Below are 16,926 nucleotides of genomic sequence, written 5' to 3'. Positions count from 1 at the left end.
GGGAAGAAAATGTGCAACACAGAAACCTCCTTCTCTGCAGGGTGTGAAAAAAACTGCACAAGTTAGTGGGAGAGGTTAAGTAAAAGTGGCAGGAGATCATGGCCTCCAACTTCCCCCACGTAGCAAATTCCAGAGCTTTCCTAGGATGCCTATAAATAAGCATCACCTGCAGCAAGTAAAGGGGGCACAGACAGAAAAAAGAGGGGATACTCTACAAAAAAAAATAGAGAAACATTGAGAGAAAATACCAAGAGCGACGAAGTGCTGCCAGAAAAGAGAAGGAATTCAATTATTCGTGCTTTCAAAGTCAAGAACCAAGGGAGAATATTCATCACCAGGTATAAAACAAAGCCCTATTAAAATTATTTTTCTCTTGATTTTTGTTATGTTGTATATATATACAAGAAACAGAGAAGGACACGAAGGAAGAAGCAACGGAAAAAATGGCAGCCGAAGACCACCAGGCAAGGGTCCATGACATTCCCCTTTGCTTGGCAATGGTCCACAACGCAAGGGAAAAAAGGAAAAAAACAGAGAAGGACAAATCAAATTTTCTAATATTTCTTTTAGTGTTTTTTTTGTTTCCTTTGTTTCGTTGTTTGGTATTTTTTTTGCACCAAACAAATGGAGGTGGAGATTCTGAACCACTAACTGCAGCAGAAATGATCTCCAAAAATCCCATGAATTTCTTTGGGGTGGCCTAGACCACCCCGTGAAGTTCCAATCAAAGTCTAAGTAACCCATACTTGCCGTTCGTACATTATGCGACTTGAAGTAGATGGGTTTGGCAAATGCCGTGTTGCATAAAGCCAGAAGAAACTCATTCTTTGCGGTCCAACGAGAAAACAGATGCATTTGTGGACAAATAAACAAGGGAAAAGAAGCAAAATGCAACTTTTGCTCCCCTTGACTAACTCATATTTGGTCTCTATGAAGAAAAGTAGCAAGGAAGCAACATATACCAAGATGAAACTCGAGAGGAAAGAAATTATCGTGTTTGGTGTTTTGTTTGCTGCTCACGGGTACATGGTGTTTTCTTTGCTGCTCACGGGTACAAGATATGGAGCATGCCTTTGGCTAAAAATCCTATGAAAACTTATTGGGGATAGAGTCCAAGAAAAAGGAAAAAATGGAAAAGATGGTTTGCAAAGGAAAAGAAAGCCTAAACTCCCCTTGACCGACTCATGTTTGGTCTAAAGTCCATAGAAGAAAGTCCCCAATTCAACCATTGATAAAGACAAGGAAAGAAAGGAAATTTCCCAATCTTTAAATAGATAGCTAAAAGAAATTTGCTTCTCTACCACGGAAAAGTTGGATTAAAAAAAAGGTTCAGGTTGTCTCAAGTTGAGAAAAAAATGGCAAGCATCGAAGACAAAACATAAATGGGAACACAAAAAGGGTGTCGAAATACCCACTGTCAAGACTAGTCAAATAATCCTCTATGCAGAAACAGAAATGCCAGAGAGTGATAATACATCAAAACCCATTCAAAAGTATAGCAGATACTATGAGCACGTTACTACAAATTTCTGAAGGCAAAATCTCACCTTTGGAGCCATGAATCAACAATTGTCTTCAACAAACTCGGTACTACAAAATAGTTGGTCCAACAACCAAAACGAAGAGACGTCGTTTCCTGGGACTCCTGCATGAAAGAATTGATAAAGTTCATTACAGTTAGAGTTTCATTCCACCTCAAATACATAAAACAAACCCAGAACATAAAGAAAACGAAAATGGGCAACCTGCTTGATTTCTCCCCCTCTTCGTTTTCAAGTCTCTGATCCACAAAGGAAGTACACAAGCAAAGTAGTACAGTAGAAAGAAAAGAGAGCCCGTGGCCTGCATAAAAAGGACTCTACGGTTTAAGGGGAAAAGAAGATAAATCAGAACAATTCAAAAGAGTTTGAGTTCCACTAAATCTTACCCATCTTCGTTTGAAAATCAACAGTTGACAAACCCAAAAGGAATTTCAAAAACATGGCGAACTTCACGGGAGCCCAAATATTGCGGAACTACCTTTGGTTTCTGATGGAAGAGCACCGTGTGTTAGAATTGGAAAAAAGAGATTGGAAAAACCATCTCGCAAGGTGAAGGAAAAGGGTGAACAAAAGCTGCACCTCACGTGGGAGCTTGGTCACGTAGAAAAAGAAGAGAAGTTTTTGGACTTGGAAGAGTCACATATAAAAAGAAAAAAGAGAGAAAGTAAAGTTTGTTGTCAGGAGTTTGGTGGGACAAATGGGTTCAGAGACCCATACTGAATGAGATCGAAAAAATCAAAAGAAGAATATATATAATAAAAATGAAATGGGCTGCCATATGTCTTTTTCCATCTTATGAGCCTGTTTGATCCAAACACTACAAATATATATATAATAAAGAAAGGAAAAGTGACATCAAGAGAGGGCCTAAAGAAATAATGGGAAGATGACCTAAAGCTCTAACTAAACCAAGGTCCGCACAGTGACAGAGAACCATCATGGTTAACACTTCGTGGTCCACCATCCACATATCATTTCTACTGGCAGGAATGACAATTTTTAAAGAAAAGTTTTCTTTATTTTCTTTGCTTATGCCGGGCACTGAAAGCAAATTGGTTTTGCTAGGCATATGAATTTATATTGGAGCAAGTGGGCGACAAAAAGAGGTCTCCAATGCCTACTGCCAAAACCATAACCAATCACGTGGCTTTCAAACATTAGTCATGATTATGACTAGTCATTTTTCTGGTACTTGTTGCAAAATAAAAGTGGTTTCATCACAAATATTTACAAGACACAAATGCCACAAAGCCTCGTCAAACTTCAAATGGCTCGAAGCCATATCAAGTACCAAATGGCACAAAGTCGCGATGAGTCTCAAAAATTATGAACTACGCTGGTTTGATTCCGTTAAGGATACGTAGGCAGTCTGATATCAATTTTTCAGACGCAACCATGAAATCAAGTCTATGAACTACGCCGGTTTGATTCCGTCAAGGATACGTAGGCAGTCTGATATCAAGTTTTAGACGCAACCGTGAAACAGAAACGAATCCCTGGTTTATATAAACTAAATTCACTCCTACTACTAAATACCAAAATGGCATGAAGCCGAAGAAAAGTTTCAAAGGGCACGAAGCTACAACAAATCTCAAAGGCACAAAGCCGTATCAAGTATCAAAAGGCATGAAGCCACAACAAATTTCAATGGCATGAAGCTGTATCAAGTATCAAAAGGGCACGAAGCCGTAACAAGACTTAAATAGCACGAAGCCACATTATGCTCCTTGCCTGCACGAGCTGAAACTGCACAAGGCATCAACCCTCAACAAATACATGAACTACGAGTGACTTGATCCCTTAAGAGGGTACGTAGGCAATCTAGGATTCAATCTAGGTACAGTCACAAAATCAAACAAACACCAAAATCCTCAAGTTACATTTTTATTCAAATTAGAATCAAAGGGTATTCCTTTCCCAAAAGAAAGGCTGTAATTAATAGGCGCGTAGCCTAGAATGGGTCGAACTCGAATTAATAAAACCCTCTTCGGAAAAATGAACGAGGGTGAAATTGTGTCGAGTGAATTATTTGTTTACATATTATGTACAATTTTTGCTCAACACTGTGATCTTGATATATCATGTGAACTTCGTAGTTTTAGCACTTGGTCCCACTGGGCGTGCCTAAATGTTGACCCTAAAAACTACCAAGCATACATGGCGCGCAGGCTGAGTAACTAATGAGCTAACTATGTCATTCAATTATGTGCGGGGCGTGCCAACTGGGCAGTCGAGCTCGGCCGGGGCGTAGAGTGTGTTGCGTGGCGTTGGACGTACTGATGACTTTTTGATCTTGCGACTGCGGCCGAGGAAGGAACTCGTCTCGACCTTCGGGTTATAGTGTCTGAAGACAAGTCTACTAGTTCTGCGAAGTTTACAAATCATCGGTGCCGAATTCGGTCATAGTGATTATATTCGTAAGAGTATAAGCACGACGAATCGACACCAGACTATATGGGCACAAGTACTCAAAGTAGATGTACATCTTAATCGTAAATGTGGTTCGGTCGTCAGAATGCCGAACTCTAAATCCTACTTATGAGTATCCAATTATAAAACAACTCGGCGTTCAATGTGTCGAGCCCAATAATCTGTAACACCTCACTTCGCCAAGAAGGCTAATGAGATGACCTCTACCAATAAGAACTCGAAAATCCTTCTTGGCCGAGACTTGGATAGGTAACTAGTTGGCCTCGACGCAATGCTGTTTATCCAAATTGAAGGTGCTCTACGGTCGGCTCATTCTACAGCAACAGTGCTATTTATCCAAACTGAACGTGTTCGCCGATTGCCTCCACAGTGCTGTTTATCCAAACTGAAGATGTATCGGCAAGAAAACGAAAATAAAAATCTCAAGGTTGTTGAGAGGTTTCGCGTAGAGCGAGTGTTTGCGCATGACAGTTTGTGTGTTGAATTGGAGGGGGCTCAAATGATGCAGCGCACCTTGTATTTATAGTATTCATATTTTCTGCTTGGTAATGACTGATAATATTGCAGAGTCCAATTGCAACTCAAACTCGTGGAGTAAAAATTGCTTTGTATCAGAGGCCTGTCCTTCAGATTGCTATTCATGGCTTTTCAAACAAAGCAAAAACCTATCTAGGCCTCTAGGCTTATCACATCAGAACTCCCATCAATGCCTTGCTTTATCCCATTAAGACTCCCAATGCAACTATAAAGCTTTCTTTTTCCATGACATCTGTTTAGGTGCAACCACACATGCAATGTGAATTGCAATATGTCACTGTAATCCAACTCTTGCACGACATTAGTCAAACACCTATTCAATCTCATTCATACCCCCTTGTTCTCTTATCTAACAAACATTTAATTTTGATGAAAATTGTTGTTTGACCAGAGAGAAAAGTTAACGAATATTTCTTTCGAACGACACTCTTCATCATCCTTACTACTTCAAAACCATTTGATCAAATTCCTTGCTGCATGAGTCTCGAAGTTGGAGATATCGCCCCATTTATCTTGTACAAGAAAGTATCAAGATAATTCAACATCAAGGGATTATATCATGATTAAAACCACAATATATCATTCAATAATAATTATCTTAACTATTCTGCCATCCAACGGTTGAGAGCTATGTTCATCAACAACTTCGATCATTCGGGCCGATTGTGTAATTTTGGGTCCAAACACACATCATTTCAAAAGTTGAAGACTTAGACTTCAAAAATTAACTCGTATTAGTCAAGAGTATCTTTTACGCATGTAGAAGATATGTGATACACTTGTACCCGTTACACCCGTCTCTATCACTTTTAGAAATTATATTGCTGAAATTTTTTATATCGATGACAATCTATAAATACTTGTGTCACTTCATACTTCCATACACAGCTAAGAGTAGGGGTGGGCAAACGGGTAGGGGAACCGCGGGTTGGGAAGGGTACGGACCAGTTCCTTTTTTTTTGGAATAAATGGGCGGGCCGGGCTGGGCCGGGCCATTGTTATTTACGGGACGGGCCGGGTCCATACACTTAGAAAAAACGAAGCCCCGAACTGACCCGTTTCTAATTATAATGAACGGCCGAGATTGAATGATAACCTATCATCCAATCTCAACCGTTGGTTTCCAAAATCAGTCTCACACTCACTCCACCTCCCCACCATCCGTTGACTCCCTCAACTCCCTCGACTCCTTTGACTCTAACTTCTCCTCCTCGACGGCAGTGCTTAGCAAACCAGCCATCCTATCATCCAGTACCGCCATCACGACCAACCGGCACCACCCATCCAGCCATCCTCCTCGACGACATCCCAGAGAATCCAGGTTCCAGAACCACAACGGCTTGATTGTCTCATCTTCGACAACACCACCGCTATCGAGGACACTGCTACCACCAACATCCCTCTAAAATTTAGGTAATTTTGAATTAGGGTTTTGATATTAATGTGAATTTCTGGTGTAGGGGTTTTAGGGTTTTTAAATTAGAATTTGTAGATTGATGAATTTCTGGTGTAGGGATTTTAGGGTTTTTAAGTCTTGACTCTTAAATTAGAATCTGTTGCTATCTGTGAATTTTTGGTGTAGCAGTGGATAATGAAATAATCTGGTTTTATTTTGAATCTCTGATGCCATTTGGGGTAGCACCAACTCGTGAAGAAATCAAATGTATGAACCCGAATTATACAGAATTCAAATTCCCACAAATCAAGGCTCACCCATGGCACAAAGTGAGTTTCTAGCTTCCTTTCTGAAAGAATTTTGCATTTCTTCTGTGATAATTTTGCATGCTATTTTCGTTCTTATGCTCTTCTTTGCATGTAGATATTCCATAAGCGCATGCCTCCAGAAACAGTAGATCTTATGTCAAGACTGCGTCAATATTCTCCAAGCCTAAGATTCACTGCTGTAAGTACTAGTAGCCATTTTCTTTCAAAGTCGTTATGCTCAAACTGTAAAAGGATGAGGAGTGAGGATTTGTTGGAATATAAGTGTGTGTGCTGTGTTTTTCTTAATGTTTCTAAGTTTAAATGTGAGCCATTGGATTATAGACCAATTGGACAGCTGAGATGTAATCTTAGCTTTAGTTTTATATATTGCCACTTGTATCTATCTTATAGGGTAGATTACATGAAGGGTTGTGATTGAATTGTGAATTCTCTTCTCTTCGGGTATATCTTTGCACATGTCTTGTGTGCAGATTATGAATGAAGAAAAGCTTTGTTAGTTCTGGTTTTCTTTTGAACGTTCTAGCTGCATTCATCTGTGTAGGAAGAAATCATTCATTTTCTTCTTGATTCCATTTCTACAAAACAGGGTCATATTCCTAAATGCTAACATGGCCTCCGAGCCAGGTTCAATCGTTTAATCTGGGAGATTGAATCTGTGAAGAGATCTGTGTCTAACATGGCAGGATCTGGATGAGGTGAGCTGAGAACGCCGATCTTCACCGGCGAGAATTATGAATTCTGGAGTATAAGGATGAAAACCATTTTTAAGTCTTATGGACTATGGGAATTTGTGGAAAAAGGAATCGAGAGCTCAGATTCGAAGGGAGCTAATTCAGATCTGAAGATGAAGGAGAAAGAGGGATCGAGTGACGCTACATTTCTCACGGAGAAGCTCATGAAAGATGCCAAGGCGCTTGGGCTGATTCAGGGAGCAGTCTCGGATGAAATTTTTCCTCGGATCTCACACGAAGAAACTTCTAAGGGAGCCTGGGATATTCTGATGCAAGAATTTCATGGAGACAAACAGGTTAGAAGTGTTAAACTACAAGGTCTTCGTAGAGAATTTGAGTATACCAGAATGAGAGATGATGAATCAATTTCTGTTTATCTTACAAAATTATTCGATCTGATAAATCAAATGAGAAGTTATGGAGAAGAGTTATCTAGAGAGAGGATTGTGCAAAAATTATTAATTAGCTTACCTTCTGCGTATGATTCTATATGCTCTGTGATTGAACACTCAAGGGATATAGATGTGATTGAGGTTCAAGAGGTAGTTGCCTCACTGAAAAGTTTTGCACAGAGGTTGGAGAGACATAATGAGAACAAGACTGAGAGGGCATTTGCGAGTCTAAGTGTGAATCCCAAGTCTGTCAATTCTCCTGGAAATCAAGGAAATAGATACCAAAAGAATTGGAAGCCAAAATACAAAAATTGGAATCAAAAGCCTATCTACCAATCTGGAAAGCAATTTGTAGCTGCAGAAGGGGGAAGAAATCCTTGCAAGCACTGTGATAAGTACCATTATGGAGAGTGTTTTCTTAAAGGCAAGCCTAAGTGTCACTGTTGTGGAAAAATTGGTCACATTGCAAGGGATTGTAATACTAAGAAAAATGCTCAAGGTGTTCAGCAACTTAACTTTGCAGCTCAGGTTCCTTCTACAACTACTATGTTTTATGTAAGTAATGAGGTTGACAAGAAGACTATTGAAGATGTATGGTATGTGGATAGTGGTTGTAGTAACCACATGACTGGTAGAGAAGATGTATTGATTGACATTGACAGAAGCATAACTGCCAAGGTAGAAATGGGAACTGGACAGTTGGTTGATGTTATAGGAAAAGGAAGTTTGGTAGTGGATACAAAGATGGGAAGGAGATATATACATGAAGTAATGCTTGTCTCAGGTCTCAAAGAGAATCTACTAAGTGTAGGGCAGATGATGGAGCACTGGTATTTCCTTATTTTTGGAGATAACAAAGCAGAAATTTATGATGATTGTTCTCTTTCAAATTTGGTGGCTAAGGTTCCAATGAGAGGAAACCGAAGTTTTCCTTTGAAATTCCAAACAGATTTGCATCTTGCATTAAAAGCAAGTGTAAATGAGTCAACACTGATCTGGCATAGAAGAATGGGGCATCTAAATGTTAACAGTCTGAAGCTACTACAGGAGAAAGAAATGGCACTTGGATTGCCAGAAATCAAGACCACTAATAATGTGTGTGAGGGGTGTACTCTTGGGAAACATTGCAGAGACTCTTTTCAAAGGGAGACAACAAGTAGAGCTACTGTTCCATTTGAGTTGGTACACACAGATGTGTGTGGACCAATGCAAACCATTACCAAAGCTGGAAATCGGTATTTTCTTACCTTCATAAATGATTGTACTCGGATGTGTTGGGTCTATTTTTTGAGATATAAATCAGATGTATTCAATGTGTTTAAGAAGTTCAAGGCCACTGTTGAATTGCAAAGTGGATATAAGTTGAAAAAGCTGAGAAGTGATCGAGGGGGTGAATGCACATCTATTGAGTTTAATAGATTCTGTGAAGAAGTGGGAATGGAAAGGCAACTCACTGTGGCATACTCACCACAGCAGAATGGAGTAGCTGAAAGGAAGAATAGAACTGTTGTAGAGATGGCTAGATGTATGATGGTTGAAAAGAATATACCACTGGAGTTTTGGGCTGAGGCAGTCAACACTGCAGTGTATGTTCTAAATAGGTGTCCAACTAAGGCATTAGATAAGAAAACTCTATTTGAGGCTTATAGTGGAAGAAAGCCAGGAATCAAACATCTAAAAGTGTTTGGTTCTCTGTGCTATGCACATATTCCAGAGCAGCAGAGACAAAAGCTTGATTTAACTAGTACAAAATGTGTGTTTCTGGGATATGGAAGTTGTGAGAAAGGCTACAAGCTTTACAATATTGACTCTGGAAAAGTCATTATTTCCAGAGATGTGGTGTTCAATGAGGAAGCTTGTTGGGACTGGAATACACAAAAGGAGTGTAGTCTTAAAATACCAATTACTGACTCTTTCACTGAGAAAGGACATGAAACTGAAGGAACAAGGTTGAGTCAAGCTGAGATCTCTGAAAATAATGTTGAAATACCAGAAGAGAGTGAAGAAATACATGTTAGATCCGATTCAGGTCCACAGGATATTGATCACACACCTCTGAAATATAAAAGTATTGCAGAAGTGTATGAAAGATGTAATCTGTGTATACTTGAACCTGAAACATTTGAAGAAGCTGTCAAGGATGAAGCATGGCAGAAAGCAATGGAGAGTGAAATTGCAATGATAGAAAAGAATAATACCTGGGAGCTAGTTGATAGACCATCTGATAAACCAGTAATTGGTGTCAAATGGGTTTATAAACTTAAGCTGAATCTTGATGGCTCGGTTCAGAAAAACAAAGCAAGACTTGTTGCAAAGGGATACTCTCAAAAGCCTGGTATAGACTTCAATGAGACTTTTGCACCGGTTGCTAGGCTTGATACAATAAGGACTTTGGTTGCTTTGGCTGCACAGAAAGGGTGGAAAATTTATCAGTTAGATGTGAAGTCAGCATTTTTAAATGGAGTCTTGCAGGAAGAGGTTTATGTTGATCAACCCCTTGGGTTTGTGATTAAAAACAAGGAAGATGGGGTGTACAAACTCAAGAAGGCACTTTATGGTCTTAAGCAAGCTCCAAGAGCTTGGTATGAAGAAATCAATTCCTATTTCACCAAGGCAGGTTTTCAAAGAAGTCCTAGTGAAGCAACTTTATATGTGAAGATTACTAAAGGTGGAATACTTATTGTTTCACTGTATGTGGATGATATAATCTACACTGGGAATTCTCAAGAATTGTTGATGGAGTTCAAAACTGCAATGATGAGACAATATGAAATGACTGACCTTGGTTTGTTGCATCATTTCTTGGGTCTTGGTGTGATACAATCTGATAATTGCATTTTCTTGCATCAGAAGAAATATGCAAAGACATTGTTAGACAAGTTTGGTTTCAAAGATTGTAAATCTGTGGCTACTCCTCTGGCTGTGAATGATAAACTGTCTAAAATGGACGGTAGTGAACAAGCTGATGAGAGTCTATATAGGCAGATTGTTGGAAGCCTATTATATTTGACTGCAACAAGGCCAAATATCATGTTTGCAGCAAGCTTGTTGGCAAGATTCATGCATGGTCCTACTAGAAAACATATGGGAACAGCTAAGAGGGTGCTGAGATACATTCAAGGCACGCTTGATTATGGTATAGCATATGAGAAAGGAAATGAAGCAATGCTTATTGGCTACTGTGACAATGATTGGTCAGGTAGTGAGGATGACATGAAGAGCACATCTGGATATGCATTTAATCTTGGTTCAGGAGTGTTTTCGTGGGCATCAGTCAAGCAAAGTAGTGTTGCATTATCTACTGCAGAAGCTGAATATGTTAGTGCAGCAGAGGCCACAGCACAAGCAATTTGGTTGAGATTTGTTCTTTCGGATTTTGGTGAAGAACAAGTTGAGCCAACTACAATTTTTTTTGTGACAATACATCTGCTATTGCCATAACCAAAAATCCTGTGCATCATCATAAGACAAGACATATAAACAGGAGGTTTCATTTCATTCGTGATGCACTGCAAGATGGAGAAATTGACTTACTGTACTGCAAGACAGAGGAACAGGTTGCAGATATTTTCACTAAGGCTTTGTCCAGAGATCGGTTTGAATTTCTGAGACAGAAGCTTGGAGTAATTTCAGCACAACACTTAGAAGGGAGTGTTGGAATATAAGTGTGTGTGCTGTGTTTTTCTTAATGTTTCTAAGTTTAAATGTGAGCCATTGGATTATAAACCAATTGGACAGCTGAGATGTAATCTTAGCTTTAGTTTTATATATTGCCACTTGTATCTATCTTATAGGGTAGATTACATGAAGGGTTGTGATTGAATTGTGAATTCTCTTCTCTTCGGGTATATCTTTGCACATGTCTTGTGTGCAGATTATGAATGAAGAAAAGCTTTGTTAGTTCTGGTTTTCTTTTGAACATTCTAGCTGCATTCATCTGTGTAGGAAGAAATCATTCATTTTCTTCTTGATTCCATTTCTACAAAACAGGGTCATATTCCTAAATGCTAACAGGATTTAGTTCTTCACATATCTTCTCTCTCCCTTCACCCCATCCTATCTGAAATGATATTGAGTGTTCAATTTTTTGTTCCCTTGAACTTCAATTTTTTTGGGTCTGTAATATAGTAACTTCAGAGAATCATAATCAAGAAAGTTATGGTGGACCTCCATTTCTATTTATAAGAAATGCAAATCACGTTGTCTCTGTGTAATGAACTATTTTATGTTTGTTTTAAATATCAAAGTATCAACTGTAATTGTTTATTTTGGCAGCTCGAGTCTCCTGTCTACCCATTTTTTTTCCAACTCCGTGATCCTAATACTCGTCTTCTTAATGGACGCCCTTTGCCTCCACTCTTCAACTTCGAGCCCCAAGGTTTGTTCTTCGTTTCTGTGATTCCATATGCTTGTCCATGTACATAACATGATATTGCATGCTTCAAAATGATGATTGATTATGCAGAGCTGAAAGGAGCAACTCTTGAGCTTCTGTCCAAACTGGTACCCGAGCATGCCCGAAAGCAATGTGCCTTTCTAGGTACCTTTTTCATTCATCTCTTTCACGTCTACGATTATACCAGATGCACTGCTGTATTCTTTTCTCTTCTTACTGTTGTAGTTTTTACTATGAGAAGATTCATGGCTAGCGATTTACGGTTTACTTCTCTTTCCGTCTCTCCGATTTGTTTCCTCAACCTATCTCATTTCCCAATTTCTCACAAGTTGGTTTTTTGAAACTTACATAAGGCCTTCTCTGCTGCTGATTCAGAGTATGTAGTTTTTGTGATAGGAGAGGCAAGCCTTTACATTATACCAATATGTTAAGGTCAAGGGGCCTCTTTGTAGTAGGTGCAACCGTGCAATGAGTCTTGACTCTTGAGGTATTTGGATGCGGGTCAAGGGGCCTCTTTGATGTTGCTGCTATATATCAGAAGTCAGAACCTACATTCATAGTTAGGGGCCTTGCAAATCAATATGCACCTTTAGATTGCAGGCCAAGTTGCAGTCTCAATTGTCACTACTTCGGATCAAGGCCCTTTTGACATTGTTCTACATAAGGCTCTCTGGCAGCTGTCTGAAAAGAGTGGAGTCGAGGGAGTGAATTTGTGCAATGTGAATCTGTGCAGGGATTGGATTTTGTAATGTTTGGATTTTGTGCAGAGTGAACTGTGAATTTGTGCAAAACAGAAAATTTTAGGTTTTTTTTTTCTTTTTCACAAAAAAAAAAAAAAAAAATGACCTGTGGACTTGGCCCGTTTCAACTGGGCCAGGTTAGGTCCAGTTCCTATATTGAAATCTGTTACCCTGGCCTAGCCCGTGCCCACCCCTAGCTAAGGAGAAAAACTTGTGTAGGGCTTGGTTTGCCACTGGATTTCGCTGAGTTACACTACAATCCACTCAAAACTTGTCACGTGACAAGTCTTAAATATAATATTATATATATTAATGTTATGTTTCTTTTTTTATTTTTTTCCCTCCTATTTTTTTTCTTCCCAACCCCCCCCCCCCCAAACAAAACTTTGTTTTGCCGTAGGTTTTGGGTTTCAGTACTCCCTCCCCTTTGTTTTGCCGTAGGTCTTTGGTTTTAGTACTCCCTCCCCTTTGTTTTGCCGTAGGTCTTGGGTTTTAGTACTCCCTCCCTTTTCTTTCTTTCCCAGTTTCGTTTCTTTCTTTCTTTAAAAATAAAATAGTTCTCCACCCACTCCAATTTTATCATGGAAAGCAACCAATAATCTGTAAGTTTCTTTTCTTTCTTTATACAATAGTTGCTTTGATCAAATTAAGAACTATAGATAATACTATTTGAAATAAAACTTTGATCAAAACATAAGCTGTTAAAAAACTTGATATCCAAGGTGAATCTAAGGGTTATTTTGACTAATTGTCAAGCAGCCAGACTATATAAATAAAAAGAAAAAAAAATCCCACATCGTCTCTTCAATTCATCCATCTTCAATCCATGAGCTCTATGTTTCCAGCATCTACGCATTTTTCTAAGAATTCTTGAAGTTGAAGAGCTAAAGTTGTGTTATCCAAGATGTCTACTGCCAAAATGTTAGAATGATAACACAAATTATGACTTATAACCCCAAATATAAGTTTCAATACAAACCTGATTATAAAAGTCATGAAACGATGGATATGAGGTTGTCATATTTGATGGAGCATTGATAGTCTCTTGATTATGTTGCTCTGCAAGTGTACATATATTCATTACATAATAATATAGTATATTCACAATAAAAAGTATAAAGTACCTTATTGAATGAGTATTACCAGAAACTATAGTATTAGGTGGTGACATTTGCAAGGTGTATCTAACTTTTGCCACTTTCTTCGATTTTTCCAAAGCACTCTTCAATCTCTTGTTGGTTACCCCTTTAGCTCTCACGGTTGGAGGATCCAATATATGTTGATCATCATCTTGAACACCGGAACTAGAGAGGCTATTTTTCTTTTTAACCTTATCCGAGGCTTTATTTGCTTTTATGTCTTTTTCAAACAACTTCATTGCCTCTGATAATTTTTCACTAACAACGTGAGCACCCCAATCACTCATTGACACTAAGCTGAAAAGACTATTTCCTTTATGCATCAATTGACTGAGACGTAATGATTGAGCAGACTTCAGATTTCCTTGTGGTGATGAATCATCTAAATCACTACTCAAACGCATCACTTCTTTGATCGTTTTGGTCCATCTCTTTAATACATATTGGGTTGGTATACTAGTAAGATATTTCGAATCAAACACCCTTAAAATATGACGGCACAATATGCCCTTAGCTTCATACATTTTACATGAGCAAGAAACCATAGAACTATGAGAGATAAACTCAATTGTGTTCACTCTTTTATGACCTTCTTCGGTTGCTTCATAGATAGTAACTCCTTCTTCATTTCTAACATCTCTTAACCTTACTTTCAAACAGCTCATGTACTCAATGTCAAAGAAATTGAATATTTTATTGGTGTACGCCTCAGCTGCATGACATAAAATTCCACTAACTACTTTGAGACGAGGCATACCTTGTTTGCAACGAAACAACTCTGTCAAACGCATGTCTTCTAGCTTTTTCTCATAGTGAAGCATAAACTCAATAATACTTGTTGTCTTTGTACACATTTGATGGAAAACATTATTTGTACTCTCAACTCTTTGAGTGGATTTCATCTTTGTAGAGAAAGTATTTAAGCTAAAAGCAGGACACCACTTATTACGAAGGTTATATAGCTTATTACGCAAACCCGAACCCAAAAGCCCCCAATTAAAAGAAAAGAAAATAACCCTAATACAGCTATATATGTGGGTTATTCATGTCACATGATCAAAGCAACTATTGTATAAAGAAAGAAAAGAAACTTACAGATTCTTGGTTGCTTTCCATGATAAATTGAAGTGGGTACATAACTTCTTTTTTTTTTTTTTTTTAAGGAAAGAAAGAAACGAAATTGGGAAAGAAAGAAAGGGGAGGGAGTACTGAAACCCAAGACCTACGGCAAAACAAAGTGGGGGGGGGGGAGGATTTGGGAAGAAAAAAAATAGGGGGAAATAAATAAAAAAAAAAGAAACATAACATTAATATATATAATATATTAATTAGTTAAAAATTTAATTATAAAAAATTTAAATATAAAAGAATGATAAAAGATTATATTTAAGACTTGCCACATGGTGAGTTTTGAGTGGATTGTAGTGCCACTTAGCGAAGTCCAGTAGCAAGCCAAGTCCCACACAAGTTTTTCTCCTAGCTAAGAGTGCAAAAAAAATATTTCAAAAGAGTGTTGTTAGGCAATTTCTAACTTTTGGGTTAAAATTTAAAATTGTTAATCTATAAAATTTAAGTTTTAGCTCCGAAACAGTTTTCTGCTTCAATTCTTCTGAGTTAAATTTTTGGCACAAAATTATTAAAAAATGAATTTAAGATAATTGTTTTCTTCTTAAAATAGCTTTAAAAAATGGGAACTTTAACGAAAAGCTCCTGATACTGTTCACTTTAACGAAAAATCACATTTTTACACTAAAAAATCAATCATAGTACCATTCACTTTACCCTTTATTTTGTCCTTATGGTTAAAACTCAAAGTTTTCAAGCCTTTTTTTATTAGTTTTCCTTTAAAAAAATTATGTCTTGTTAGTTTTCCTTTAAAAAAAATATGTCTACTTTAATTTTATGAATAATTTAACCTAAAAATAAATAAATTTCAATAAATGTTGAAAAATCACTAAACCGATACCATGAAATTGGTGGAACACTATGAAAGAATATGAAACACATTGAAATAATTTTTTTTAAATTATTTTAGCTGTTGGAATTAAATTTGAACAGTTAGATTTTTTTTTATTGTTGGATTTGATCATATTAGATCTTAGCCGTAGATTCAACGAATTTATAATGATAAATTACATAAAACTACCTCAAGTATGAGTCAAACCATAATCTCATACCCAAGGAAGAAAATATCGGTAATATCGGAAATATCGGTAGTCCGAAAACACGGAAATATCGATGGAAATATTGGTAAAATATCGATATCGATAAAAATTACATGGAAACCACAGAAATTGTAAGAAAAACTTGGGAAATTTTTATTGAAACTTTGTAGGATGTTTATTTAGTCAATTATCTATTAGTTTATCACAAAACATTGGAAGGAAATGCATTGCATGATGGATTTAACATTATCAAGTTGATTATATAGCGATCTGACAAACATTGTGAGTGTAGAAAATATGTAGTAATTAATGAAAAGTGATGCTATTATTCGTTGTCCATTGTCTGCAATTGTAAAAAGTGATTGAAAAATTCATGAGGTGAGTCAGATGGGGTCACTCAACCACAGAGGCACACACACACACAGACATGCCATCACACACGCACACATATCTCACACGTATACGGCTCTCTCTCTCTCTCTCTCTCTCTCATTCTCGATCCTTCTCTCTTCTTCTCTGAGTCTGAGGCGCCGGACCTCTCTTCTCCCCCTTCTCCATTCGACCCACACACACACAGATCTCCCCCTTCTCGATCATTCTCTCTTCTTCTCTGAGGCCCTCGATCCTTCTCTCTTCTTCTCTGAGGCCTGACCTCTCTTCTCCCCCTTCTCCATTCGACCCACACACACACAAATCTCCCCCTTCTCCCACTCTCTCGATCCTTCGCCCACTCTCTCGATCCTTCGCTGCCGTTGATCGTGGCTCTGGCGAAGTCGGACTTGGCTTAGTCATCTCTGGTGGTGCGCCGCTGAGCAAGGAGTTGGCCCAGTCATCGATTTTTCAGGTGAGATTCCATTGAAACCCTAAGCCCTAAACCGACATCACATATGTTGAATCGTTGATGCATGCGTGAAATTTGAAGCTTATATGTGAAACTGAAGTTAAAAATCATGTTTTTGCAAGGTTTTTGGGACGAAATCGGCTCGGAAATAGGCACACCATCTCCGGCGTTCTTCTCCGGCGTTCGATATCGGAGTCCGATTGCACCGTTCAACAAAATATCTCGATATTTCCAAAATATCGCGATATTATCGATAATATCGATAATATCGCGATATTTTGACGAAAAC

At 38.1% G+C, this 16,926-nt stretch overlaps 1 protein-coding gene and 1 long non-coding RNA gene across 2 annotated transcripts; both read right to left on the bottom strand.

The window, feature by feature from the left end:
- Positions 1–1,469: 1,469 nt before the first annotated feature.
- Positions 1,470–2,083, bottom strand: LOC139197338 (uncharacterized). The gene is made up of 3 exons (XR_011582640.1): positions 1,928–2,083; positions 1,746–1,842; positions 1,470–1,645 (listed from the first exon to the last, which is right to left on the bottom strand). It is a non-coding gene; the product is annotated as an uncharacterized lncRNA (long non-coding RNA).
- Positions 2,084–13,311: 11,228 nt separating this feature from the next.
- LOC139197697 (protein FAR1-RELATED SEQUENCE 5-like) lies at positions 13,312–14,533 on the bottom strand. The gene is made up of 2 exons (XM_070825650.1): positions 13,617–14,533; positions 13,312–13,471 (listed from the first exon to the last, which is right to left on the bottom strand). Exons 1-2 carry the CDS (start codon positions 14,531–14,533, stop codon positions 13,312–13,314), a joined length of 1,077 nt encoding a protein of 358 aa, XP_070681751.1.
- Between the last annotated feature and the right edge of the window lie 2,393 nt (positions 14,534–16,926).

The sequence above is a fragment of the Malus domestica genome, chromosome 07 (genome assembly GCF_042453785.1).
Source record: "Malus domestica chromosome 07, GDT2T_hap1".
In the NCBI taxonomy this organism is placed as follows: domain Eukaryota; kingdom Viridiplantae; phylum Streptophyta; class Magnoliopsida; order Rosales; family Rosaceae; genus Malus; species Malus domestica.
The sequence above is the reverse complement of the archived record's forward strand: the minus strand, read 5'-3'. Positions and strand labels throughout refer to the sequence as shown.

Coding starts and splice junctions, on each gene's coding strand:
- LOC139197697 (XM_070825650.1), bottom strand. CDS start 14,533: ATGAAATCCACTCAAAGAGTTGAGAGTACAAATAATGTTTTCCATCAA. Junction 13,472..13,616: donor GGTAATACTCATTCAATAAG/GTACTTTATACT, acceptor TTTTATAATCAG/GTTTGTATTGAAACTTATAT.